At 48.3% G+C, this 21,745-nt stretch overlaps 1 protein-coding gene across 10 annotated transcripts in view; it reads right to left on the bottom strand.

Annotated features, from left to right (window-relative positions):
- The window catches only part of AKAP13 (A-kinase anchoring protein 13), a 1,883,770-nt gene that overhangs the window by 614,895 nt on the left and 1,247,130 nt on the right, over positions 1-21,745 (bottom strand). For 9 of the 10 annotated variants that reach the window (XM_069624282.1, XM_069624281.1, XM_069624277.1 and 6 more), the window contains one exon: positions 12,049-12,102. The exons of the other annotated variant lie outside the window; for it this stretch is intronic. In XM_069624282.1, coding sequence (XP_069480383.1) covers positions 12,049-12,102 — 54 coding nt within the window. The remainder of the gene's footprint in view (positions 1-12,048; positions 12,103-21,745) is intronic. 10 annotated transcript variants of the gene reach the window in all.

Below are 21,745 nucleotides of genomic sequence, written 5' to 3'. Positions count from 1 at the left end.
TTAGACTGTGTGGCATTGGCAAAACAGCGGAGGTACCCCTCCAAAGTCTGATTGGTCCTTTCGGTTAGCCCATTTGTCTGTGGGTGATAGCCTGAGCTTAGAGCTCTATGTATTCCCAGATGACCACACACCTGTCTCCAAAATGATGAAAGGAACTGGGTACCTCTATCCGATATGATTTTCTCCGGTAGGCCGTGCAACCGGTAGATGTCGTGCAGAAACGCTGAAGCCATTTGAGTAGCTGTAGGGATTTTCCGGAATGGGATGAAATGGGCCAGTTTGGTGAAGCTGTCCACAACCACCATTATACAGGTGTACCCTTCAGATGGAGGCAAATCCACAATGAAATCGGTGGCGATGGTATGCCATGGATAGGGAGCCACTTCGGTGGGCATTAACAAACCCAATGGTCGTCTTCTGGGAACCTTGCACTGGGCACATATTGGACAGCTGTCAATGTACTTCTGGACCTCGGTCGCCCAACCAGGCCACCAGAACTGTCGGGATATCAACTCTCGAGTGGCTCTGACCCCGCGATGTCCTCCTATGGGTGAATCATGGAATCCGTGTAGAATGCCCCTTCTAATGGCTCCTCTGGGTATGTAGAGTCTTCTTTGAAAAAACAACAGTCCGTCTCGTTCTGATACTAGTTGCCGACTAAGAAGGGACGTTCTTTCTGGATCCGACCGAGTGGCTTCCGCGATGGACTTAAGGTGAGAGGACAAGGCCAGCAGAAAATGGCGAGGAGAAATCAGTGGCTGTTCTGGACAGGGCGTCCCATCTACGTTTTCCAGGGACCTGGAAAGCGCATCCGCTTTCGTATTGGAGGTTCCCGGGATATAAGTAACATGGAACTCAAACGGAGAGAAGAAGAAGGCCCACCGGGCTTGACGAGGAGTCCGACATTGCAGAGAGCGAAGATATTGCAGATTGCGATGGTCTGTCCGCACCTCCACAGAAAAGCGTGCTCCGAGGAGAAAATGTCTCCATTCCTCGAATGCGGTCTTGATGGCTAACAGTTCCCTTTCAATCACCGCGTAGTTTCGTTCGCTGGGACTCAACTTGCGGGAATAATAGGCTACTGGATGTTCTACCAACGTGATAGGATCTTTCTGAAGAAGGACTGCCCCTACAGCAAAGCTGGAAGCATCGGCCTCCACTATGTAAGGCAACTCTTCCTGGGGATGGCGCAGGATCGGGGCAGCCATAAAGGCCGACTTCAATACGTCGAAAGCCCGGGAAGCCACGAGATCCCATTCGAACGTGATCTTGCTGCTGGTTAGCCTGGTGAGGGGCGCCGAGATCTGTGAGAACTGTGGGATAAAGCGCCTGTAAAAGTTTGCGAATCCCAGGAAGCGTTGGAGAGCCTTGATATCGTGTGGATGTCTCCATTCTTGTATGGCTCGCACCTTCTTGGGATCCATCCCAATGCCTTCTTGATTGATAACAAATCCCAAGAATTCAATGCTGGGTTGGTGAAAGCTACATTTCTCCGCTTTGGCGAACAGGTTATTGACGGACAGCCGATGAAGGACCTCACGAACATGTTCCACATGCTCGTCTAAGGATTTAGAGAATATCAATATGTCGTCCAGATAAACCCAAACGGATAACCCTAACAGGTCACCAAAGATGTAGTCCATGAATCGTTGAAAAACAGCGGGAGCATTACATAGGCCGAAAGGCATAACCCTGTATTCAAAATGCCCAAAAGATGTCTTGAAAGCTGTCTTCCACTCGTCCCCACTCCTGATGCGCACCAAATGATAAGCTCCGCGGAGGTCCAATTTGGAGAAGATTCGCGCAGTATGCAGGGTTTCAAGGATGCTGCGAATTAAGGGTAAAGGATACCGGTCCTTGGCTGTTATGTCATTCAACTGCCGGTAGTCGACACAGGGTCTCAATGTACCTTCTTTTTTCTTTACAAAAAACAGGGGGAATCCTGCAGGCGATTTCGATGGCACAATGTACCCCTTTTCTAGACTCTCCGACAAATACTCCTGAAGAACTAGCTTCTCGTCACGTGTCAAAGCATATAGTTTCCCATGGGGAATAACGTGGTCCGGTAGCAGGTCAATGGAGCAATCAAAAGAACGGTGTGGAGGAAGGGGTATGTTGCCAGGTTCAGAAAACACATGTTTGAATTCGGAATATTCCTGTGGGACCAGAGACGTGGAACATAGATGAACCCCATTGCTGTCCGTTATTAGAGAAGTCGAGACGGTCCTGGTGGGAACGGGTAGCTTGCATTCTTGAGCACACCGTTCGGATGAAAAGGTCAAGGTCTGGGTTCTCCAGTCTATCAAAGGATTGTGGTGTTGCAACCAAGGTAATCCCAAAACCATCTTGTAGTTCGGTGACTTGATAACATCAAAGGCTAGTTCCTCGTAATGATCAGCAATCAGAAGGGCCAGTCCAACTGTGAACTGACTAACGGGTCCAGAAGACAAGGGAGTACCATCAATAAGCTCCACCGACAGAGGCGTGTGTCTGGAAACGAGTGGTATCTTATGTCTGGTGACGAACGTTTCGTCGATGTAATTGCCGGAAGCCCCACAGTCCAGTAGACCGGATACTTCCAGGTTCTTGTCTGGTAGTTTAATTCGGACCTTCAGGGTCTGTAGTACCGCTGGTTGCATGGGCAGACGTATAGAACAAATAACAGAAGGGTCTGAGGAAGGAATGGGACCTGTCGTTGCCCTTCCTGTATACGACAGGTCTCCTAGTTTCCCGACTTCTTCTTCTGCGGACGCAAAGGACACGTACCCAAATAATGTCCAGCTGCTCCACAGTAAAGACACAAACGCAAAGACCTCCTTCGTTTCTTCTCTTCTTCCGTCAAAGGTCCCCTCATGGCTCCTACTTGCATGGGCTCAGGTCCGGACTCGGTCGACCCAAACGAACCAGCAGGTGTGTTGGTTGTCCGGGGACCGCTTCTGTCAAGCCGACGTCTCTCAGCCTTTCGTTCGGCTAGCCTTTGGTCAATACGGAGTACTTGATCGATCAAGAGTTGAAGGCTCTCTGGTTCAGGGATGTGAAGTAACTCATCCTTGTACTCCTCTCTCAGGCCTCGACGAAACAGTGTCTTCTGTGTAATTTCGGGCCACTGGGAGTCAGTAGCCAAAAGTCGGAAACGGCTGATGTAGGTGATGACGTCATTGCTTCCCTGTTTGTAGTCCATCAATTGATTCTGTGCAACGGAGGCCAGGTTCGGCGTCTGAAATACCTCAAGAAAGGCCTTTTCAAAGGCAGCAAAGTCATTCAAAATAGGACTGTTCGTAACCACAAACGGAGTTGCCCAAGCTAATGCGTTCCCAGTTAGGTTCCCCAAGATGTAACCAATCTTGGCCCTATCAGTGTTGAAGTAGGTAGACCTGAAGAGAAAGTGTATTCTGCAGTGGTTACAAAACTCCGCCACCCGTCTAGGGTCTCCGTCGAATTTGATGGGTGTTGTATGAGCCAATGATCCCTCTCCTTGAGAGGTACTAGGTGCTCCTTGCGTTGTCATTTGTCGTAATGTTTGATTCTCCTGACGCAGGGCGGTCATCTCGGCCCTGAGCGCTAGCAACTCGTTCCTCATGTCCTGCGATTCATCCATCTCTGAATCAGGAGGAAGGCGTCTCAATCTGTCAAGCTGATTGGCCCGAGAGGACCGCGTACCTGTAGTCTTGGTGGTTGGTCTCGCAGAGGTCGCCAGTCTGGAGTCCAGGAACTGATGAGATAGCGGCACGAGGAATCAGCCTCTCCACCACCCAAAAGAGGAACTGGGTGAAGGATGGACCAACCCCCAATGTCACAAAGGCACTCTCCCAGGTAAGCGTGACAAGAGGATGTAGGCTCAGATGGAGGGAACCATAGTCCAGGTAGAGCTTGTTGTCCAGACCATGAATCTTCCAAGAACCTCAGTGCAGCGACAGTTGATAGATAGACCAGTGTAGCAGAAAGGTATTCGTAGTAGGCAAAGGAGCTTGGCTGGTGCAGATAGTTCCAATGGTACACAGGATGAGATTCGGAGTCAGGCAAGACAGGAAAGAGTGAGGACAGTTGGAACTAGTTGTCTGGCCAATTAGAGAACTGTAGGAACGTGCCCAAGATGGAACAGGGGGAATGCAGGCTAGTGTGGGATAAGTCCCCTCTACACAATGATGACTCAGGACAGAACTCCGGAATGGGCTGAGGGAAGACTGACCCAGGGCAAAACCTAGGTAGTAGCTGGAGGCTGGCTGGCCCAGGGCCGAACCCAGGTGAGGATTGAAGGCAGGCAGGCCCAGGACAGGACCCGGATAAGAACTGGAGTCAGGCTGGCCCAGGGCAGGCCACAGGTAAGGACTGGAGGCAGGCAGGCCCAGGACAGGCCACAGGTAAGGCTGGAGGCAGGCAGGCCCAGGACAGGCCACAGGTAAGGCTGGAGGCAGGCAGGCCCAGGACAGGCCACAGGTAAGGCTGGAGGCAAGCAGGTAGGCCCAGGACAGGCCACAGGTAAGGCTGGAGGCAGGTAGGCCCAGGACAGGCCACAGGTAAGGCTGGAGGCAGGTAGGCCCAGGACAGGCCACAGGTAAGGCTGGAGGCAGGTAGGCCCAGGACAGGCCACAGGTAAGGCTGGAGGCAGGTAGGCCCAGGACAGGCCACAGGTAAGGCTGGAGGCAGGTAGGCCCAGGACAGGCCACAGGTAAGGCTGGGCAGGAACAACGAGGAAAGCGAAGCAAACCGCGTTGAGACGCGGGCAGCTTTGACTAGCGGCCTCTTTTATGGGCCGCCGGCGCCCGAGAGGCCTGGAACGCAAACCGTTCCGTTTCCGGGCGCCGGCGAACCCAGAACGAGGCTTGGAAGGCAAGCCCCCACGGCGCATGCGCGGAACCGAGAGAGAGGACCTCCGCGCATGCGCCGAAGGCCGCCGGCCCTGTAATCCGTTGCTCCCCTCCCGGCGAGTCCCCAGACGCGAACGCGCGGGTAGACTCGCCAGGAGGAAATGGGAGCGGCAGACCCCAGTCTCCCGCGTGACATGACAGTTGTCCTCAATCTGTCATTAATCTTTGACAATATAGACCAAGAGACACTAAAACATCTTGCCCACGTGAATCAGAGTTGTGGTGTCCTTAAGTGGTTGTCTTCATTCTTCACATTCACAGTTTGGTCTGGTGGCCCTCTCCAGGTTGGGCCTTATTTCTGTTGTTTGCAGTGCGCCTTAGGGTTCGACATTCTCGCCCATGATATTTACCATCGACATGGAGTCGCTGTCAGATGTGGTGGAGGGTTTGGGTGTTGCCATCTACCAGTGTGCAAAGAACACGCTGTCATCTGTGCCAGATGCATAACATCTCATGAACTGCGTGGGTGCCATCGAAGGAGGTCGTCAGATCACTTTCTTTAATTAAATTCTTCAAGAATTGAATGCAAGTTAATTTCCATAACACTATTTCGTTTCAAACTTGTTTGGGGTGGCCATCTTGCCTTGGGATGACAATTACACCGGCTCTTTCAATTTTCATTGCACCCTAATGTTTTCTTTATATACATGTTTACATTGCTGCCGCCATATCTCTAAATATCCCGACCTGTTTTCTAATAAATGCTATTAATAGTAATACAAATCTTTCTTCTCTAATCAGAATTTTAGCTGGCGGTTCGAGTGTTAATCATTTCAAAGATAGGTGGTGGAAATCCCCTTCTTTCGGGGCTTCTGGGAAGTGCACTTGCTCCCTTAAATTCAGTTTTACACTCCGCTGCTACAGGGTTGGTTGTGGGTGCCAAAACATTTGAGAATACCCCCCACCCCCAATTATATTTCACCTTCACTACCCATTCCTCAATTCCTAAATCATATGCACAACCTTCAACTTTGAGTATTCCTATCAGAGGCTGTCCTTGAGGTCTTGCAGCTATGACCTTAGGCCCTGAACTAAGGCGACAGAATGTTTTTCTACAACTAAAAGGGTATGCCAGGGGCATCAGTCATCCTTAGCCAGGAGATTCTAACGTATATTTTACAAGCTACTAAAATTGGACATAACATCCAAATGTTCCAAAATCTGATGAAATTACTGGTGGAGAAGAAAAAGATGTGACAAGAGATTCTTCCAATACAATTAGCTCAGGCATACAAAGTTGAAAATGGCCCAGCCGCAACAAACTTCACCCTCCTGTGCAACCATAAATCCTTGAACAGTATAAACATGTACATGGTATTGTCCTCGAAGGTTACTTTTGTGCAGGACATAGCTGTGATGTAGTCTTCAAACAGTATGGGGAAAAGAGATGTGGCATTTGAGCGTTGGTTCAGATAGTGATTTGATGCCAACCCATCCTCACGCCTCAAATACCAGAGTCAACAGTGGAGTAAAAGGGAGGAGTTTCGACCTATTTGAAGATGTATTACTGAATCTCAAGTTTGTATTTGATGTCCCTTTATGTTTATACTTTTATATTTTCAGTGGTGAACATAGGTTGATACTTCTTGATAAGAAGAATTCCAAACGCACTAAATTTGCTTCGAGGTCCTGGAAGATTACCTGGTAGATCAGGGAAAAAAACGTAAAGGGCCACTGCAAGAGGTGCCCAGAAGGTCTGTATACTCTATTAGGCCACATGCCACTTAAGACTTTCAATTTGATAGCCGTTTATGAAAAATACTTTTCCTGAATGTCTGGTACCTGCCAAACAGGTACCAGACACGAGCTGTGAGAGGAGAGTGAAATGTTCTTGATGTTTTTAAAGCTCAAACCCACAAAGTTGGTGGAGTAACAGAACACTTCTCAGAGAGAAAACGTCCATGAGCATCTCCTATAAAATGTGATCATATTGATCAGAAACAGTGATCAACATATACATGGCACTGATTGGATGGCTTTGTTGACCTCCTGCAACAAACGTCTTGCCTTCCAGGTCTTGCGCCGGTAATAATGTTATTCATTCACTTTGTCAGGAGGTGATTTAGAATGAGGAAGTGAGTGGGAACACTTAAATAAAGCACTTAACCCTTCAGAATCCAACTAGTCACTGCCCTCTCACCATACATTTCAGTAACACCAATTGTCTACATTGTGATGAATACGATGGAGTCATCACTGATTTCCCAGTGGTACCTCCTCCCATGTGGCCAGGGGACGGCAGCCGTTACCGGATCCTGACCCTGGGCGCGGCTGTATGATGGAGTATCACATGGAAGAGACAACCTTCAGGGAGATGTCATAGCTTCATTGGATGAGACATAGTATCCCGCTTTTCCCTGTGAGCATGACTCTACACTTCCCCAAGCTTTTATGGCATATTGTGACAATTCCATCTATTCAAAACCCAGAGTGACTGAAAACATTTCTCAAGATATGTCAAATTCTTACCACTATTCCCACAAGTATAGGAATACTGGGATGACGAATAGGTCAGAAGTGATAACAATTGCTCATGCTGAGAAACTATAGACGCTCTAGTGTTTGGAGGTTTTTCACAAAGACCGTAACATTCAAATGCAGCACCCCTGGATGATGGAGAGAGAGCGAGCAGCAAATACCAACTCAAGTCGGGAAACTGGGTGAAGCAGACGGTAGCACGAAGGATGGCAGCAGACTGTGTGGAGGAACCCGGCCCAGGGAGAAAACTGTACAGGCGTGGAAAGCGAGAGAGGAAGCAGAGCCCCTCCGGTGCCAGGGGTACACGAATGCAGAGGAGACACCAGTCACCCATGACATACCGAAAACAGAAGCCGCAAAGAACACAGAGCTATAGAGCTGCCACGCACATACCGGTGAGCCCATTTAAGGGAGCTGGGATATCGGGGGACTCCATGCAGAGCATTGTGTACATAAATTAAGCCATAAACAAGCAAAAGCATACCAAAAGCAGGGAAATTAAACACTGGGAAGCCATAAGCAAGAGAAAGTGTACCCGAAGCAGTGGTGCAGAATACTGGGAAGTCATAAGCAAGTGAAAGCATACCTGCAGCAAGAACCCAAAACATTGGGGACCAGACCCAAGACCGGGCTACAGAGCCGATATACTGAGAAAAGTGAAAACCAGTTTATAAGTAAAGTGACCCTTAACACCATTGCAAACAGACCATTGCAAACAGGAAACCCTGTGGAATTGTTGAGAGAAATACTATAAAAGTGGAATACAAGGAGTCATAGCAGGAGAGTACACCAAGCAACTATAAGTGTGTGAAGATAAGGAATCTTGTGTAAGGAACTCATGGTGGCAACAGTAAAGACAAGTGATCACAGTTCAAGGGAATTAATTGAACTTTATAATGGGTTAGATAAATGCTTAATCTAAACCTAAATCTAAGACGGGAGCAAGCTACGACCATCAAATAATAATAAGGCAGTCCTAGTGGTGTCTTGGCAAATAAAAAGGGCTAATACATAAAAATAAATTGCCAATCCTTACTGCTAAATTACAAAGCGAGTGGGATAATGTTCACCAGAAAAGAAAGAAGTGTTCACAAGTCAGGATGATTTGGCTGGGTCTCACTTCCCCACGTTTGAAGCACAGGACAAGTCGGGACTCTCAAGCACAGCACACTCCTTGGCCTCGTCAGCACGAGGTTCACAGTTCAGTTCAATTATATCAAAAACCTTGAGCGGCTAAGTCTCCTTCTTGCAAAAGTCTATTGCCTTAGAAGGCAGGCTGATTCAAAGAAACAAACGGATAAACAAAAAGTTTCTTTGGTACTCCCGTACCTTGGGTTATTGCTTTTCGCCTCTAGGATCTCTCTCTGCCGGGCTTGGATCCTCTTTGCAATTTGGGCTTCCCACCGTCTTGTTCACAACGACCATTCTACAGTACAGTTCATGTATTGCTCATTTTCATCAGAAAGCAGAGGTTCCTTCTCCTAGCTTTCTCACAGCATCCCAGCAAGTCAGGTTCACACTTGCCTTATTTCACAGTTCACAATCTTATCGTAAAACAGGGTTCCCTTCACCTAACTTTCCTCTGGTAACGGGTCAGGTACTTTCGATTGTACAAGGGATTTGACGTGACCCTTGTAGCACCACTCTGTTGCTTCACGCCACCCTTTCCTAGGGTCTGCTGGTTCTCGTAGTTTCAAAGAACAGGTCCTAGTCGGAGTCTTTCGAATGAACGCCCACGTGACACTAGACCCCTCTGCACCTGGACCTCAACTGAGATTTCTTTAAAACCCATAAACAACTTTTTCTCTTTCGGATCCCTTGCATTCAGAATGCTGCCACTTGCAACATTGGGCTCAACACAGTTCACTTTACCATCAGCTTCCTCTGACACACCGGCTGTGCTGAACCCGTTGGCTTCTTTGTTCTCTGTAGTCAAGGATAGTATCACAGTAGCCAGCTTGCCTGTGTTATCAAAGCGGGAGGCCCCGTGTATCATTGACGTCTGCTGCTTCGCATGCCAGCTGTAGCTCCCGGTCTTAGGATTTCCTTTTCAGAGATTTGCGGGTCTGAGTTGGAAAGGGCAACTCCCCCTTCGTCGTCCTTCCAGGTCTCACCGCCTTTCTTCTCTGTTTAAACTGCCAGTTTGGTGTAGCTGTCTCCTCAATCGTTCGGCCTTGCTAGAAGTGTGCTTTCGTGCTCAGCCATTTATCCTTGTGGGGAAGGTAAAAGTCCATCAGTTGTGTGTGATTGTCAATTGCCTGACCCGTGTATTGGGACGTCAGGTAAACAGGTTTGGTGTAGTCTGTTGCCTGTTACTGTGTAAGAAAGTGTTTGTGTGTGGAAAAGGGTGTGGGGGCGTTCACAGCTTGTAAATATCCGACAGGGTACGAAGGGGCAAAAGTGTTACAGGGAAGGGGATACCGCGACTCAACCTTTGGTGTCCCACTTCCATTTCCACTCCCGGAAAAACCCTCGCCAGGTGATCTTCCCCACTGGTCCACCCCCAGGAACGGGATCCAATAGCAATGGCCATGTATTGGACAACTGGACGACAGATCTCCGGGGACTAGCGGGTGAGACACCTTCAGGTTTCTCACACCTCGCAGGAGAGAACACCGGGCAAGGGCAAGTGTGTGGGAACAAGAAGTTCTAAGTAAAGGAATCAGATGAGGAAAAGTACAGTCCTGGCAAATAAGAAAAACAGGAATTCCGAAAGAAATAGAATTTCAAAGCTAAACAGCTTTGTGTGGAACAGCGATTGTGAACCAGGAAAGACACAAGGAACTGTTGTATGGAGAACTTTATATTAGAGGGAAATCCAGAGTAAGAAATCACCTTCTAAAGCAAAGATCTGTTTCTTTTATCCTTGAAGAACTTTCTTTTGTTGAAGAGAAATCCAGAAGCAGGGACACTCTCCCACCTCCCTCCCCCCGCAACAAGAACTCAAACCTTTGTGTTGGAACTACATGCTCGTCTTTTATTAACCCTTTTGCAAAAAGCTTCAAAATGTTAAAGACCTTTCCCTTTTCACCTTTTGTAGTTCAGGACAGTTTTGATTTTGACATGACAGACAGATCCTTAGTTTTGTTTTAGATAGGGAAATTCCTCTTAGAGCAGAGAGGTTTTTTCCCCAACCCTTTTATTTTCAATAAAAGTCTTTAACCAAAAGCACGGCTAACTTGTGTCTGAGTTTCATTCCAGACTCATCACAACCTCCAGAACTATTATTTTAGTACAACGGAAAAACTAAAACAGCTGGGAAAAGCAACCTCTACAATATCTTCACTGCATACACACTTTTGAAAAAAGCTTGAGCATTTTAAAGTTTGTGTCTGTTTTAAGATGAGGTGGTTTGGGGGTTGCAGCACATTTGGTTTTAAGGAATGTAGTATTCGATTCTAGCCAGGTTTCAATGACATTAAGAAAGAAGGAATAGGTTAAAGAACTAAGGAAACCCCTATAGTGAATTCAGGGTTGCAATACCCTTCTTTGCAAATAGAAGTAATAACCATATGCAATATAATCTGCTTACACACATTCCCTGAGGGTCCTCTGTTAGAATTAATGTCTTCTGTTTTTCTTTAAAATATATTATTTAGCGTTTAATATAATTTAGCTTCAACCATTTCACCTCTTTTTATTACTTTTGTGGAGACACCCCTCAAATCTCATCACCCATGGCCATCTCTACTCCCTCGTCCTTTCTATTGTCTTTGCCATCACCCCACTACTACCCCACCCAGCTTCGGACCATCATTATCAGGGTATTCAGCGCATTTCACCGCAGTATTTTTCATCGCATGTTTTTTCATCGCCGTTTTTATTTTTTAAAAAACTCGTTTTTTTGGGGGGGGGGGGTTAAAAAATGAAATATATGGTTGTGGGTGTAAGGGAATAAAAAAAAGGGGGGGTTTGGGTGGGTAACCCCCCCCCCCCCCAAAAAAAACAAAAAACAAGTTTTTCGAAAAAAAACAACGATGAAAAAACCTGCGATGAAGAATACCGTGGCAAAATAACGTAGAACCCATTATCAGACCTTCACTTCGTCAACCAGTGCATGGGAACTTCACTGGGGGATCAAGATTCACATATATGGTCGCCATTCTCCCACACCATGTCACAGCACTGTCACTTTTCATGTATTTTGCACTCTTCCACATCTACATCCATTTACAAAGCTTGTGAAACCACTCAGCGGGCCAAAGAGTTTATCAAACAGTCAGGACTCAGTGATCTGCTGACAGTGTCTTTTTTTGGTGTATTCATTTTTCTTACAATGATGTTGAGAACACATTTCTCTCCCCAATTCCACATATTGCATAATTGAAGCAGTTCAGTCAACATGCTTTAAGTGAGAAATGATTCAGTAGAAATATTAAAAGGCATGATGCCAGTGCATTCATAGATATAATTAGTCTTGAATCATTTGAAATAGGATATCATGGTGTAAATCAGACTGCTGAATGCACTCATTTGAGCCTTTAACTTGTAGATGTGTTATTGGCAAATCTTTTATCACAGAGTGGACTAATGTTTAATCATTTTTGCATGCAGCCCTATTTCGGTACTGTGGTCAAAGTACATGAAGTCAAGAAGCATGATCAAGGCTTTATCACATCACGCTAAAGCATCACAAAACAAAATGAATGTTAAGAGCGTCGTGAATTGCAAAATGGTTAGTTTGTTAGTGTGAACTAGATACCTTCTCCTATGAGATGGAGACTTCCTTACAACGTCCCCCAGAATTCGTAATGAACTGAAAATGAATCATGAACAGTGGTCAGTGACTCAAACAAACAAATGATACATTCCATGAAGAAAATGACAGCTGACCGAGAAATTAGTGGGTGTAGAGAAATAGTGACATATTTTGGACATTGCAGGGGAGAATAATGAGAACAACGCTATGAAGGGGTCGGTGGAAGTGGTGTCCTAAGGAGTTCAGCAATGCTACTTTGTAACATCTTATTGACTTTTTTAATATGTATTCTATTACATGTAAATGTTAAGCATAAACAGTCTAAATATTAGAAAGTGACATGTTGAATAACAAGTGTCATCTAGCCAATGACTCAAACAATATGTTAACTTACATTACTTATAATACACATCATACATGTAAATGAAAAATGGTTCAACAATTTTAAATATGCAGTAGTTCAACCATCATATCGACACACAATTTGTTTAACAGCCTTTATTGGGTAAACATTTGCCTTAACTGCTAGGAATATGCATTATCCTTTGAAACTCTGGAATACACTGGTCTATCCCGAGAAAGCGTGTGTTAAATGACTAAAAGATTAATTTCATAATTTACATGTGTAAACTACATTTGAAGGTAACCTCAAGCGTAGGTCTTGGCTGCTTAACCTTCTGGAGTAACTGGACCTACAAATTATATATCAGTTTACTAATACGTCTTAATAGTGCAGAATAAATATGGGGTTGAGGAACCGCTCTTGTTCTCCCACTTCTTTAACCAACTTTGGAAATGCTTATGCAACTAGAGTGGACTTTATTCCAGTCTCTTCACAGCCAATACATAAGTACATTGTGTTTCCTAGCCCTATCCAGTGTCTGCCTCATCCTCAACCCTCAGTTCCGAATTTAAATAGCTAATGTGATGCAACACTCTGGACAGAAGTGAGACATTATCAGCAGAGGTGAGTTGGCACCAAGGATAACAGAATTACTCTTTGTTTCTGTCCCATCTTACATTTACAGATTTGAAAACTGATAACTAAGCAGAGCACATTGGGGTGATGGGACAACTTAGAGCAAGAGGCGAGTACATTTCCATGGACAATCTGGTCCAATTGAACACATGCTAAATCTCAAGTTTGCATACAGAAGGTAGCATTTGCAGAATTCTTGTATAATGACGCATTGAGCTGCTTTAAAGCTCACACAAAAAGTATTCTTATTTAAGCGATAGATAGGAAATGCGTGACTATATTTTCTTTGTCCTTCAATGCGCACGAGTTTGTCTGAGTAAACAGAATTCTGTACACTTCAATGTATTTTATTTTCCCATGAGGTGACTTATTAAATGGATTAAGAAAATTAAAGTTACTCACCCTAGTGACTAGAGTACACTCAGTGAGTAACTTTAATTACTCATATGTCCCGTCCCAACCTTTTCCCCCATCCTTGTGGGTGATTCCAGCAAGCAAGACCATACGGTGGAGCCATGACAACCGGCCTCATATCTAGGACAAAGTAAAAAGGTTCTTCAGAACTGCTGCCCAATCTTTGCATCGAGTCTGGAGCTGGCATCCGGGGAATAGTGCTTACAGAAGGCTGACAAAGTGGCCCAATTAGCCACATTGCTGATAACATCCCAAGAAGCATGTCTCTGAAAGTTGACGGCCGTGGCCTTAGCTCTAACCGCATGGGCATGAATCTCATCAGGAACTGGTTTGCCCATGGCCGTGTACACCTCTGAAATGGCCTGAACCATCCAACGGGCGATGGAAGCCTTGGAAGCCTGAGAGCCAGGGGAGGATCCCCCAAAAGTGACTATCAATGCCTCAGACTTCCTGAATGAAGTCCTCCGAAAGAGGTAAAACCTGAAGACACTCTTGAGGTCCCCAAAGAATGTCGGGCCCTCTCTGCCTCTGACTGCGGGTTCGGTAAGAACACCGGCAGGCATATGTTGATTCAGATGAAATGGAGAGACAACCATAGGCAAAATGTTTGGATGGGTGTGCAAGATGACCTTGTTGTGATGAAGGGCTTGCACAAAGACGTCTGCAGCTCACGGACCCTGTGCACAAAGGTGAGAGCTACCAGTAGAAAAGTCTTTAGCGTTACCAGCTGGACGTTCACAAAGGCATCATCTTGAAAGGTTTGCGCTGCAAAGCTGCAAGCACCACATTGAGGTCCCAGACCAGATGCTGCCTATGCACCGGAGGAAAAAGCCTAGACAACCTCTTGAGGTGGGCCTTAACCACTGGGTTGGCAGAGTAAAACAGATGCTGTGGGGAATCCTTGGAAGCTCTGATGGCTCCAAATAAGTGTGACAAGTATCCATCTGAACTCCCGAACGAGCCAGATGTGCTGAAAAAGTCAGTACGCCATCCAGAGGACAGGTGACGGGATCCAGAACCTTGTCACCAGCCCAATGGCAAAACCTAGTCCATTTACTCTTATACTGGGACCGAGAAGAGGGCCGCCTGGCCTGTTGAATGATGTCCCAGTTGTCATCCGAAAATGTAACATGCTGAAGACTTAGCTGGTCAAGAATGAGGCTGCCAGCACCAGCCTGACCGGGATGTTCCACTACTCCGCCCTTCTGCGTCAGGACCCTGGGAGCACAACTGCATCGCAGATCCGAAAACCAGGCTCTCGAAGGCCAGTGAGGGGCAATCAGGATGAGGCTGCAGCCAACCGAAACCCGGAACTTGCAGAGGGTCTGCTGGAGCACAGAGGGGATTGGGAGGGGGCAGGAACGCAATGCCTGTGGCCGTGCCAACAGATCTGGAAGGAGTCTTCCAGAGACCTCAACCCGTCCTGTCCCAATTGGCTCAGCCGGTCCACTTCTGCATTGCTGTCCCTTCAGAGGTGGACGGCTGAAATCCAAACCCCCTTTGTCAGGGCCTATTCCCAGATAAATACCGCCTCCAGGCAGAGCAGGAGGGAACGGTTGCCACCCTTATTGTTCAGGTAAAACATTGTAGAATTGCCTGTCCAGACAAGAACAGACCTGTTCCTGATGAGGGGCAGATATGCCTTGAGAGCCAGGCCCACTGCCCAGAGCTCAAGCAGATTATATGCAGGAGGGCTTCCTGGACCATGCACCATGAACCTCGTATCCCTCCAGAGTCGCCCCACTGCCCGAAAGAGGAGTCCGTTGTCAACACTAGGGTAAGCTCTGGTCGGGTGAAGGGGCTCCCACAGAAACATTGCCGTCCATCAACCACCAGCGAAGATCAGGCAGGAGAAGCAGGGGTATTGGGATGCTGTCCGAGTAAGACCCTGTCTCCTGATCCCAAATTGGACGCCAGGTGAAGCAGGAGGCACCTCATCTTGAAGTGATCATGCTGCCCAGTGAGCAATCAGCCCCAGAAGTTGCAGATACCACCATGCATAGGTGGTCGAGCTGGCAAGAAAGTGCTCTATCGCTTTGCGAAGGGAGAGGAGCCTCTTGGGCGTGATGAACACCCACTGAACGGCCATGTTCCAACACACCGCTAGGAAGACTAGTCCCTGGGTGGGGCACCATTGTAACTTCCTCTGGTAGAGGGAGAACCCCAGCTGATGAAGAATATCTGCCAATCTCTGGCAGAAGTGTATTGTGACCTCGCCCTCACCAGCCAGTCATCCAGATAGGGATATAGGTGATGGCCCTGCAAGTGGAGGAGACCTGCCAATGTGTTCATCAACTTTGTGAAGACACGAAGGGCCGAGTTCCGGCCAAAAGGGAGAAACTTGTACTGGAAGTGGTACGACATAATTGTGAAACGCAGAAACTTCAGATGCGGGTGGTAAATGGGGGCATGCAGGTATGCATCCTTGAGGTCAAGGGAACATATCCAGTCATCAGCACACACTCTGCTATGTGCGTGGGAGTAATCATCTTGAAGCGTTCCAGCGGTAAACACAGATTGACAAATGACAGGTCCAGGACAACCCTCAGGCCAGCCTGGTTGTTCTTGGGTACCGCTAAAATCCTGGACAAGAGCCCCTGTCTGATTGAAGAACCGGTCCTACTGCCTGCATCTCCAAGAATGAAAGGACCTCCTGTAAAAGAGCCGGACCTCATCTGACGAAGAGGAGAGGATTGTAGAGGAGAAGGAAGAGGAAGGCTGTAGCCTGTGGAGACTATGGATAGGATCCAATTGTTATTAAAAAGATGAACAAGTTACTCTCTTACCTGGTAACGTTCTTTCGATGGGATGGTCCGACGACGTATTCCATATCTATGGCAGGTAATCACCACAAATGTGCTGCTTCGGAATATTTTCGGAGTCTGCGTCCTGCGTCAATAACGTCGATATGCTGTCCTCGAGGGCCTCCGTCGAGCCGAATGTTATAAGTAGGACACACGACGCCCGTAGCCTCAGTTGTAGTTTTTTCCTCAGAACGTGTGGCACCAATCGTCTGCCAGTATGATCACAGAAAGCCTTGCGGAAACGTAAGCTGAAATCACATAAGAAATTCTGTAGCGGGGGAGGTAGGGAGGGAGCAATATGGAATAAGCCGTTGGACCATCCAATCGAAAGAACGTTACCAGGTAAGAGAGTAACTTGTTCTTCGAGGGGATTGGGTCCTCCGACGTATTCCATATCTATGACAGACTCCCAACGTATGGAGGAGGGAAAAGAATTTAGAAATTTAGAATGCCCAATTAAATTGCAGAGTAAAGGACCGCCTTGCCAAAGGCCAGATTCTGCCCATGGATAGAATCTAGGGAGTAGTGTTTTACAAAAGTATGGACCGAAACCCATGTGGCTGCTTCACAGATGTTACGAATAGTAAATCCCCTCTGCAGGGCAGTAGAGGCAGCCATACCCCTAGTATAATGGGCCCGTAAGCCTACCACAGGGTCCTTACCTGCCAAGTGGTAACATTCCGAAATTGCCAAGATAATCCATCTAGACAAAGTCTGCTTACTAACAGCTTGTCCCATCCGCCTTCCAGCGTAACCAATAAAGAGCGGATCGTCCACTCTGACCCAGGACATGCATGAACTGTAGAAACTTAAAGCTCTCCTAGGATCCAACCTATGGAGCCTCTCCTCTTCCTTACCAGGTTGCGGAGGAGGATAAAATGCTGGAAGAATGACCTTCTGGCTTAAATGAAATTCCGATAGCACTTTTGGAAGAAAGGAAGGACGAACCCTAAGGACAACCCTGTCCTTATGGAACACTGTGAAGGGTGGCTTAACTGAAAGTGCCTGCAACTCACTCACTCTGGAGCAGAAGTAACCGCAACTAAAAATACAGTTTTAAGGGTTAAGAGTCTCAAAGGACAAGAATGTAAAGGCTCAAATGGAGCACCCATTAAGAATTTTAGAACAAGCCTCAAATCCGAACCGGGCACCTGGAAAGGTGACGGAGGAAACACATTAGTGAGCCCTTTCAGAAACTGAGTAAATAAAGGAATTTTGAAATAAGAACACTCCTCAGACGAGCGCTTAAATATGGACAGCGCCGCCAGGTAACCTTTAATGGTACCCACTTGCAGGCCCTTGTGGGATAGCAAAAGCAAAAAAGACAGAACCACAGGAATGTCACATGAAAAAGGATCCACATTCTTAACCCTGCACCAGTCACAGAACTTTCTCCAACGGCAACGGTAAAGAGACTTTGTTGAAGGCCGTCTGGCCGAAAGCAATACCTCCATCATGTCTTCAGGGAGGTCCCAATCCTTATACCTCAAACTTTCAGAAGCCAAGCGTGAAGGTTGAGGGATCTAACCTCTGGATGGAGAACCAGACCCCCCCTCCAGTGAGAGCAGATCGTCTCTTTAGGGAAGACGGCATGGAGGGCAGATGGACAAGTCGAGAAGGTCCGGGTACCACGCTCTCCGGGCCCATGCCGGAGCAATGAGGGTCATTCGGGAACCGAACCTCCGCAGCACTTGCGGGATGACGGGGACTGGAGGAAACGCGTACAGCAGTGGGAAAGACCACTCTACCACAAATGTGTCCCCTAAGGCTCCTCTTGGAGGAAATTCCAGCGAGAAGAACCTTTTGCACTTCCGGTTGACACTGGAGGCGTAGAGATCCACTTGTGGGGTCCTCCAAAGGGCGAATATCTCCAGTAGAATCTCCTGAGCCAGCTCCCACTCGTGAGATCGCGCTCTGCCTGCTCAGAGCATCCGCCGTCTCGTTTTCATCTCTGGCCAGAAGAACTGCCGAGATCGAAATTTCCTGCTGTATGGCCCAGAACCGGAGCTGCATCGCCCCCCTGCACAGAGGAAGTGACCCTGCCCGCCCCCCTTTTTGTTGAGGTAGTGCATGGCCCCTGTTTTGTCCGTCAGAATCAGGACATTATTTCCTTGCACAGTTGGCAGAAAAGCATATAGGGCAAGCCTGATGGCCCTCAGCTCCAACATATTGATATGGAGTCTGGACTCCGACGGAGACCAACGACCGCTGTCAACTCGTTGGCATGAGCTCCCCATCCCGTGAGGGATGGGTCCGTCACGATCGTCACCTCTGGCCAGGGTAGCCAAAATGGAGTCCCCCTCATCAGATTGACTTCGATGGCCCACCACTGAAGATCCTAGGCGACCGAGGGCGGCACCTGAACAGGGTCCGACATCCTGCCAGAGGACTGTGATCACTGCATCTTGAGTGCCCATTGCAGAGATCTCATCTGCAACCTGGCCTCTGGCACCGGAAGAATGCAGGATGCCATGAGGCCAAGCAACCTCAAGAACTGTAACGCCGGGAGAGACTGGGCATGTTGAAACTTGCGCACCATCTGCTGAATGTGATGAGCCCTCACCTGGGGAGGGAAACAGTGCCCCAAGGACTTGTTGAGCACTGCTCCGATGTACTGGAGCTGCTGCGTTGGCGTCAAGTGGGACTTCTTTAAGTTGAGGGAGAAGCCCAGCTTGTGAAGGGAGTGGCAGGTGAATGACAGATGATCCAGGACTTGCTCGGGAGAGCGCGCCCTGATCAACCAATCGTCGAGGTAGGGGTAGATGTGAATCCCCCCTTTCCTTAGATACGCTGCCACCTCCACCATGAGCTTGGTGAAAACCCTTGGGGCGGAGGTCAAACCGAATGGCAGGACTCGAAACTGAAAGTGCGAGTCGCCAACTGCAAACCTCAGGTACTTCTTGTGCTTGGGCTGGATCGGCACATGAAAGTAAGCGTCCTTGAGGTCGAGAGACACCAACCAGTCCTGAAGTTGAATGGCCTGGAGGACCTGAGAGAGAGTAACCATCTTGAACTTGTCCTTCCTGAGGAGCTTGTTCAAACCACGCAAGTCCATGATGGGTCTCAATCCTCAGTCTTTCTTCGAAAATCAAAAAATAAGGGTAATACCATCCCTTGTTCCTCTCCGCTACAGGCACCAGTTCTATGGCACCTTTCTCCAGCAGGGATGTTATTTCCTGCGCAAGGAGCGGATCCGGACTCCTCAAAGAGAGATTTCCTGGTGGATTGTCATGAGGCCTCTGCAGGAAAGGAAGACAGTAGCTGTGGGCTATGATCTCCAGAATCCACACATCTGAAGTAATGGCACGCCATTCTACAAGATGATACGCCAGCCTTCCCCCAACCGGCGAACCATGGGACATGGCCTCATGACTGAGCTGAAGCGGCTGTGGCATTGCCTGAGGGTAAAGAGGCAACTGCCCGAGCGGACATGGCACCTTGAGTACCTTGTTTTCCACCTCTGGTACTCCTACGGTGGCCCCTTTGACTTGCAGCTCCTCTCGATCTACCAATGAGTAATGAGTATTATCGAAAGGAACCTCCCCTCCATTGCTGTCCCCTAGGATGAAAAGGCAGAGGATGGCTAACTGCAGCGCTCAACGACTTCGCTGCAGCTTTGGAGGTCTGCAAACTCTCAAGGCTCTCGTCAGCCTTGCTGTCAAAAAGATGTTCACCATCAAAGGGCATGTTGAGAAGCCGGGCTTGTACATCAAACCCTGACTTCCGCAAACATGCAAATCTACGCATTACGGTGCTCGCCCAGCATGGACGGCTGACGCAATCTTCCATGTCCAGACCCGACTTAACGTATTCACACATGGCATCCTTGCCATCCTGAACAAGAGCAAGAAAGCCATCCCGTTCCTCCCCTTCAGGAATGTGTTCAGCCGCCAAAGAGACAATTCCACAGAGTATGAGTGAAACGAGCTAAGGCACACTGAGTTGGGTGCCTGTAAAGCCATACCCGCTGAAGAAAACACTTTCTTCGCCCAGCCATCAAAACATTTGTCGTCCCTATCAGGAGGGATGGTAGGGTACGATGCCTGTTTTGCCGGGGCCGTAGCCGCCTGCACCTCCAAACTCTCCGGAGTGGGGTGCGTAGTCAAGTAGCGGCGAGTCGCCCCTCGAATCGTCAGTCGAAAGCCCAGTGGATTTCGACTTCTGGGGCTTCGACACCTTACCAACAGTAAGCTTCTTCTTACACTGCCGCAAGGCCTTTGAAGTTAACACCTGGCAAACGTCACAATCGTCCATGGCGTGGTCCTCACCAAAGCACCAAAGGCAGATGTCGTGTGGGTCCGTCAGCGACATGTTGTAACCGCAGTCCCGACACTTCTTGAAACCCGGCCGCGGGGTAGAAGACGACGAAGACATCATGGAAATCTTCACAAACAAACTGGCTCGAAGAACCAATAGAACACTCAGAAGAACCGAGGCGCACCGAGATCTCCGAAGCAAACACGTTCATGGAAAAAACGGAACTGAGGCTACGGGCGTCGTGCGTCCTATAACATCCGGTGACGAGGCCCTCGAGGATGACGTCATCGACGCAGGACGCAGATGCCGAAAAATGTCTGAAGCAGCACAGCTGTGGTGATTACCTGTCATAGATATGGAATACGTCGGAGGACCCCATCCCCTCGAAGCTTCCAGCTGTCCTGGAAAAGAGCCAGTCGGCCCCGCACTTGAGTTGTGTTCCTCGATCTTAACGTGTCAGTTTCTTCGAGTCGGGGGCAGGGGAGGGGGAGCGTAAAAACCTATGGAAAGTCCTCTGCTGCCTTCTCCTGTCATTCCTCCCAAGAACCCCTTGAAGCCAGTGAAAGCGTAGGGTTTGAATTCTGTCCTGCCCTGACCCTGAGGGAAGGACTTCTGCCCTGGCTTTGTCAGGATGGCCAAGAACTTGGAGGTTTGAATAGAGGTTTTCTTCTTTGGAAACTTGACATCGTTTGATGAATGAAAGAGGCCCTCACCATCAAACAGCAGATCTAGGATCTGCTCTTGCATGCCAGATGTAAACTTAGTGGCATGCATCCACACCGTCCTTCTCATCTTGACACCCAGGCACAGCCCTCTGCTGGCTGTATTGATGTGAGAGACCGAAGATTCCATGAGGTCCTGCGCAACCGCCCGTGCATCCGCCAGACCACCCTTGAAGGAGGCTTGCCTCACCACAGGGAGGTCAGGCAGAAACTCCCCAAGCTCCTGCCACAGCTTTTGGTTAGACGCAGCTAAAAGGGCATCAGCTAGCCACAGATGCAGTGCTGATCAGGCGTAACAGCACTTTCCGAAAGACTCAAGGACCTCCTTGGAAAGACAACTGGAGGTGGCTCCCGAAAAGGAAGACGACAAAGATGATGGTTTAGAATAGAGGGAGGCCGCAGCCACCACTGAAGAACGTAGCGGAGGATGAGAGGCCAGGAGGATTGGCTACCCATCCGTCAGCCTGAACCTGCTGTCCAACTTCGTGTTCATCTGGGCGTTGGCCCTGGGCTTCTCCCAGACC

Source organism: Ambystoma mexicanum, chromosome 11, assembly GCF_040938575.1.
Source record: "Ambystoma mexicanum isolate Mex_15411 chromosome 11, UKY_AmexF1_1, whole genome shotgun sequence".
Taxonomy (NCBI): Eukaryota; Metazoa; Chordata; class Amphibia; order Caudata; family Ambystomatidae; genus Ambystoma; species Ambystoma mexicanum.
The sequence above is the reverse complement of the archived record's forward strand: the minus strand, read 5'-3'. Positions and strand labels throughout refer to the sequence as shown.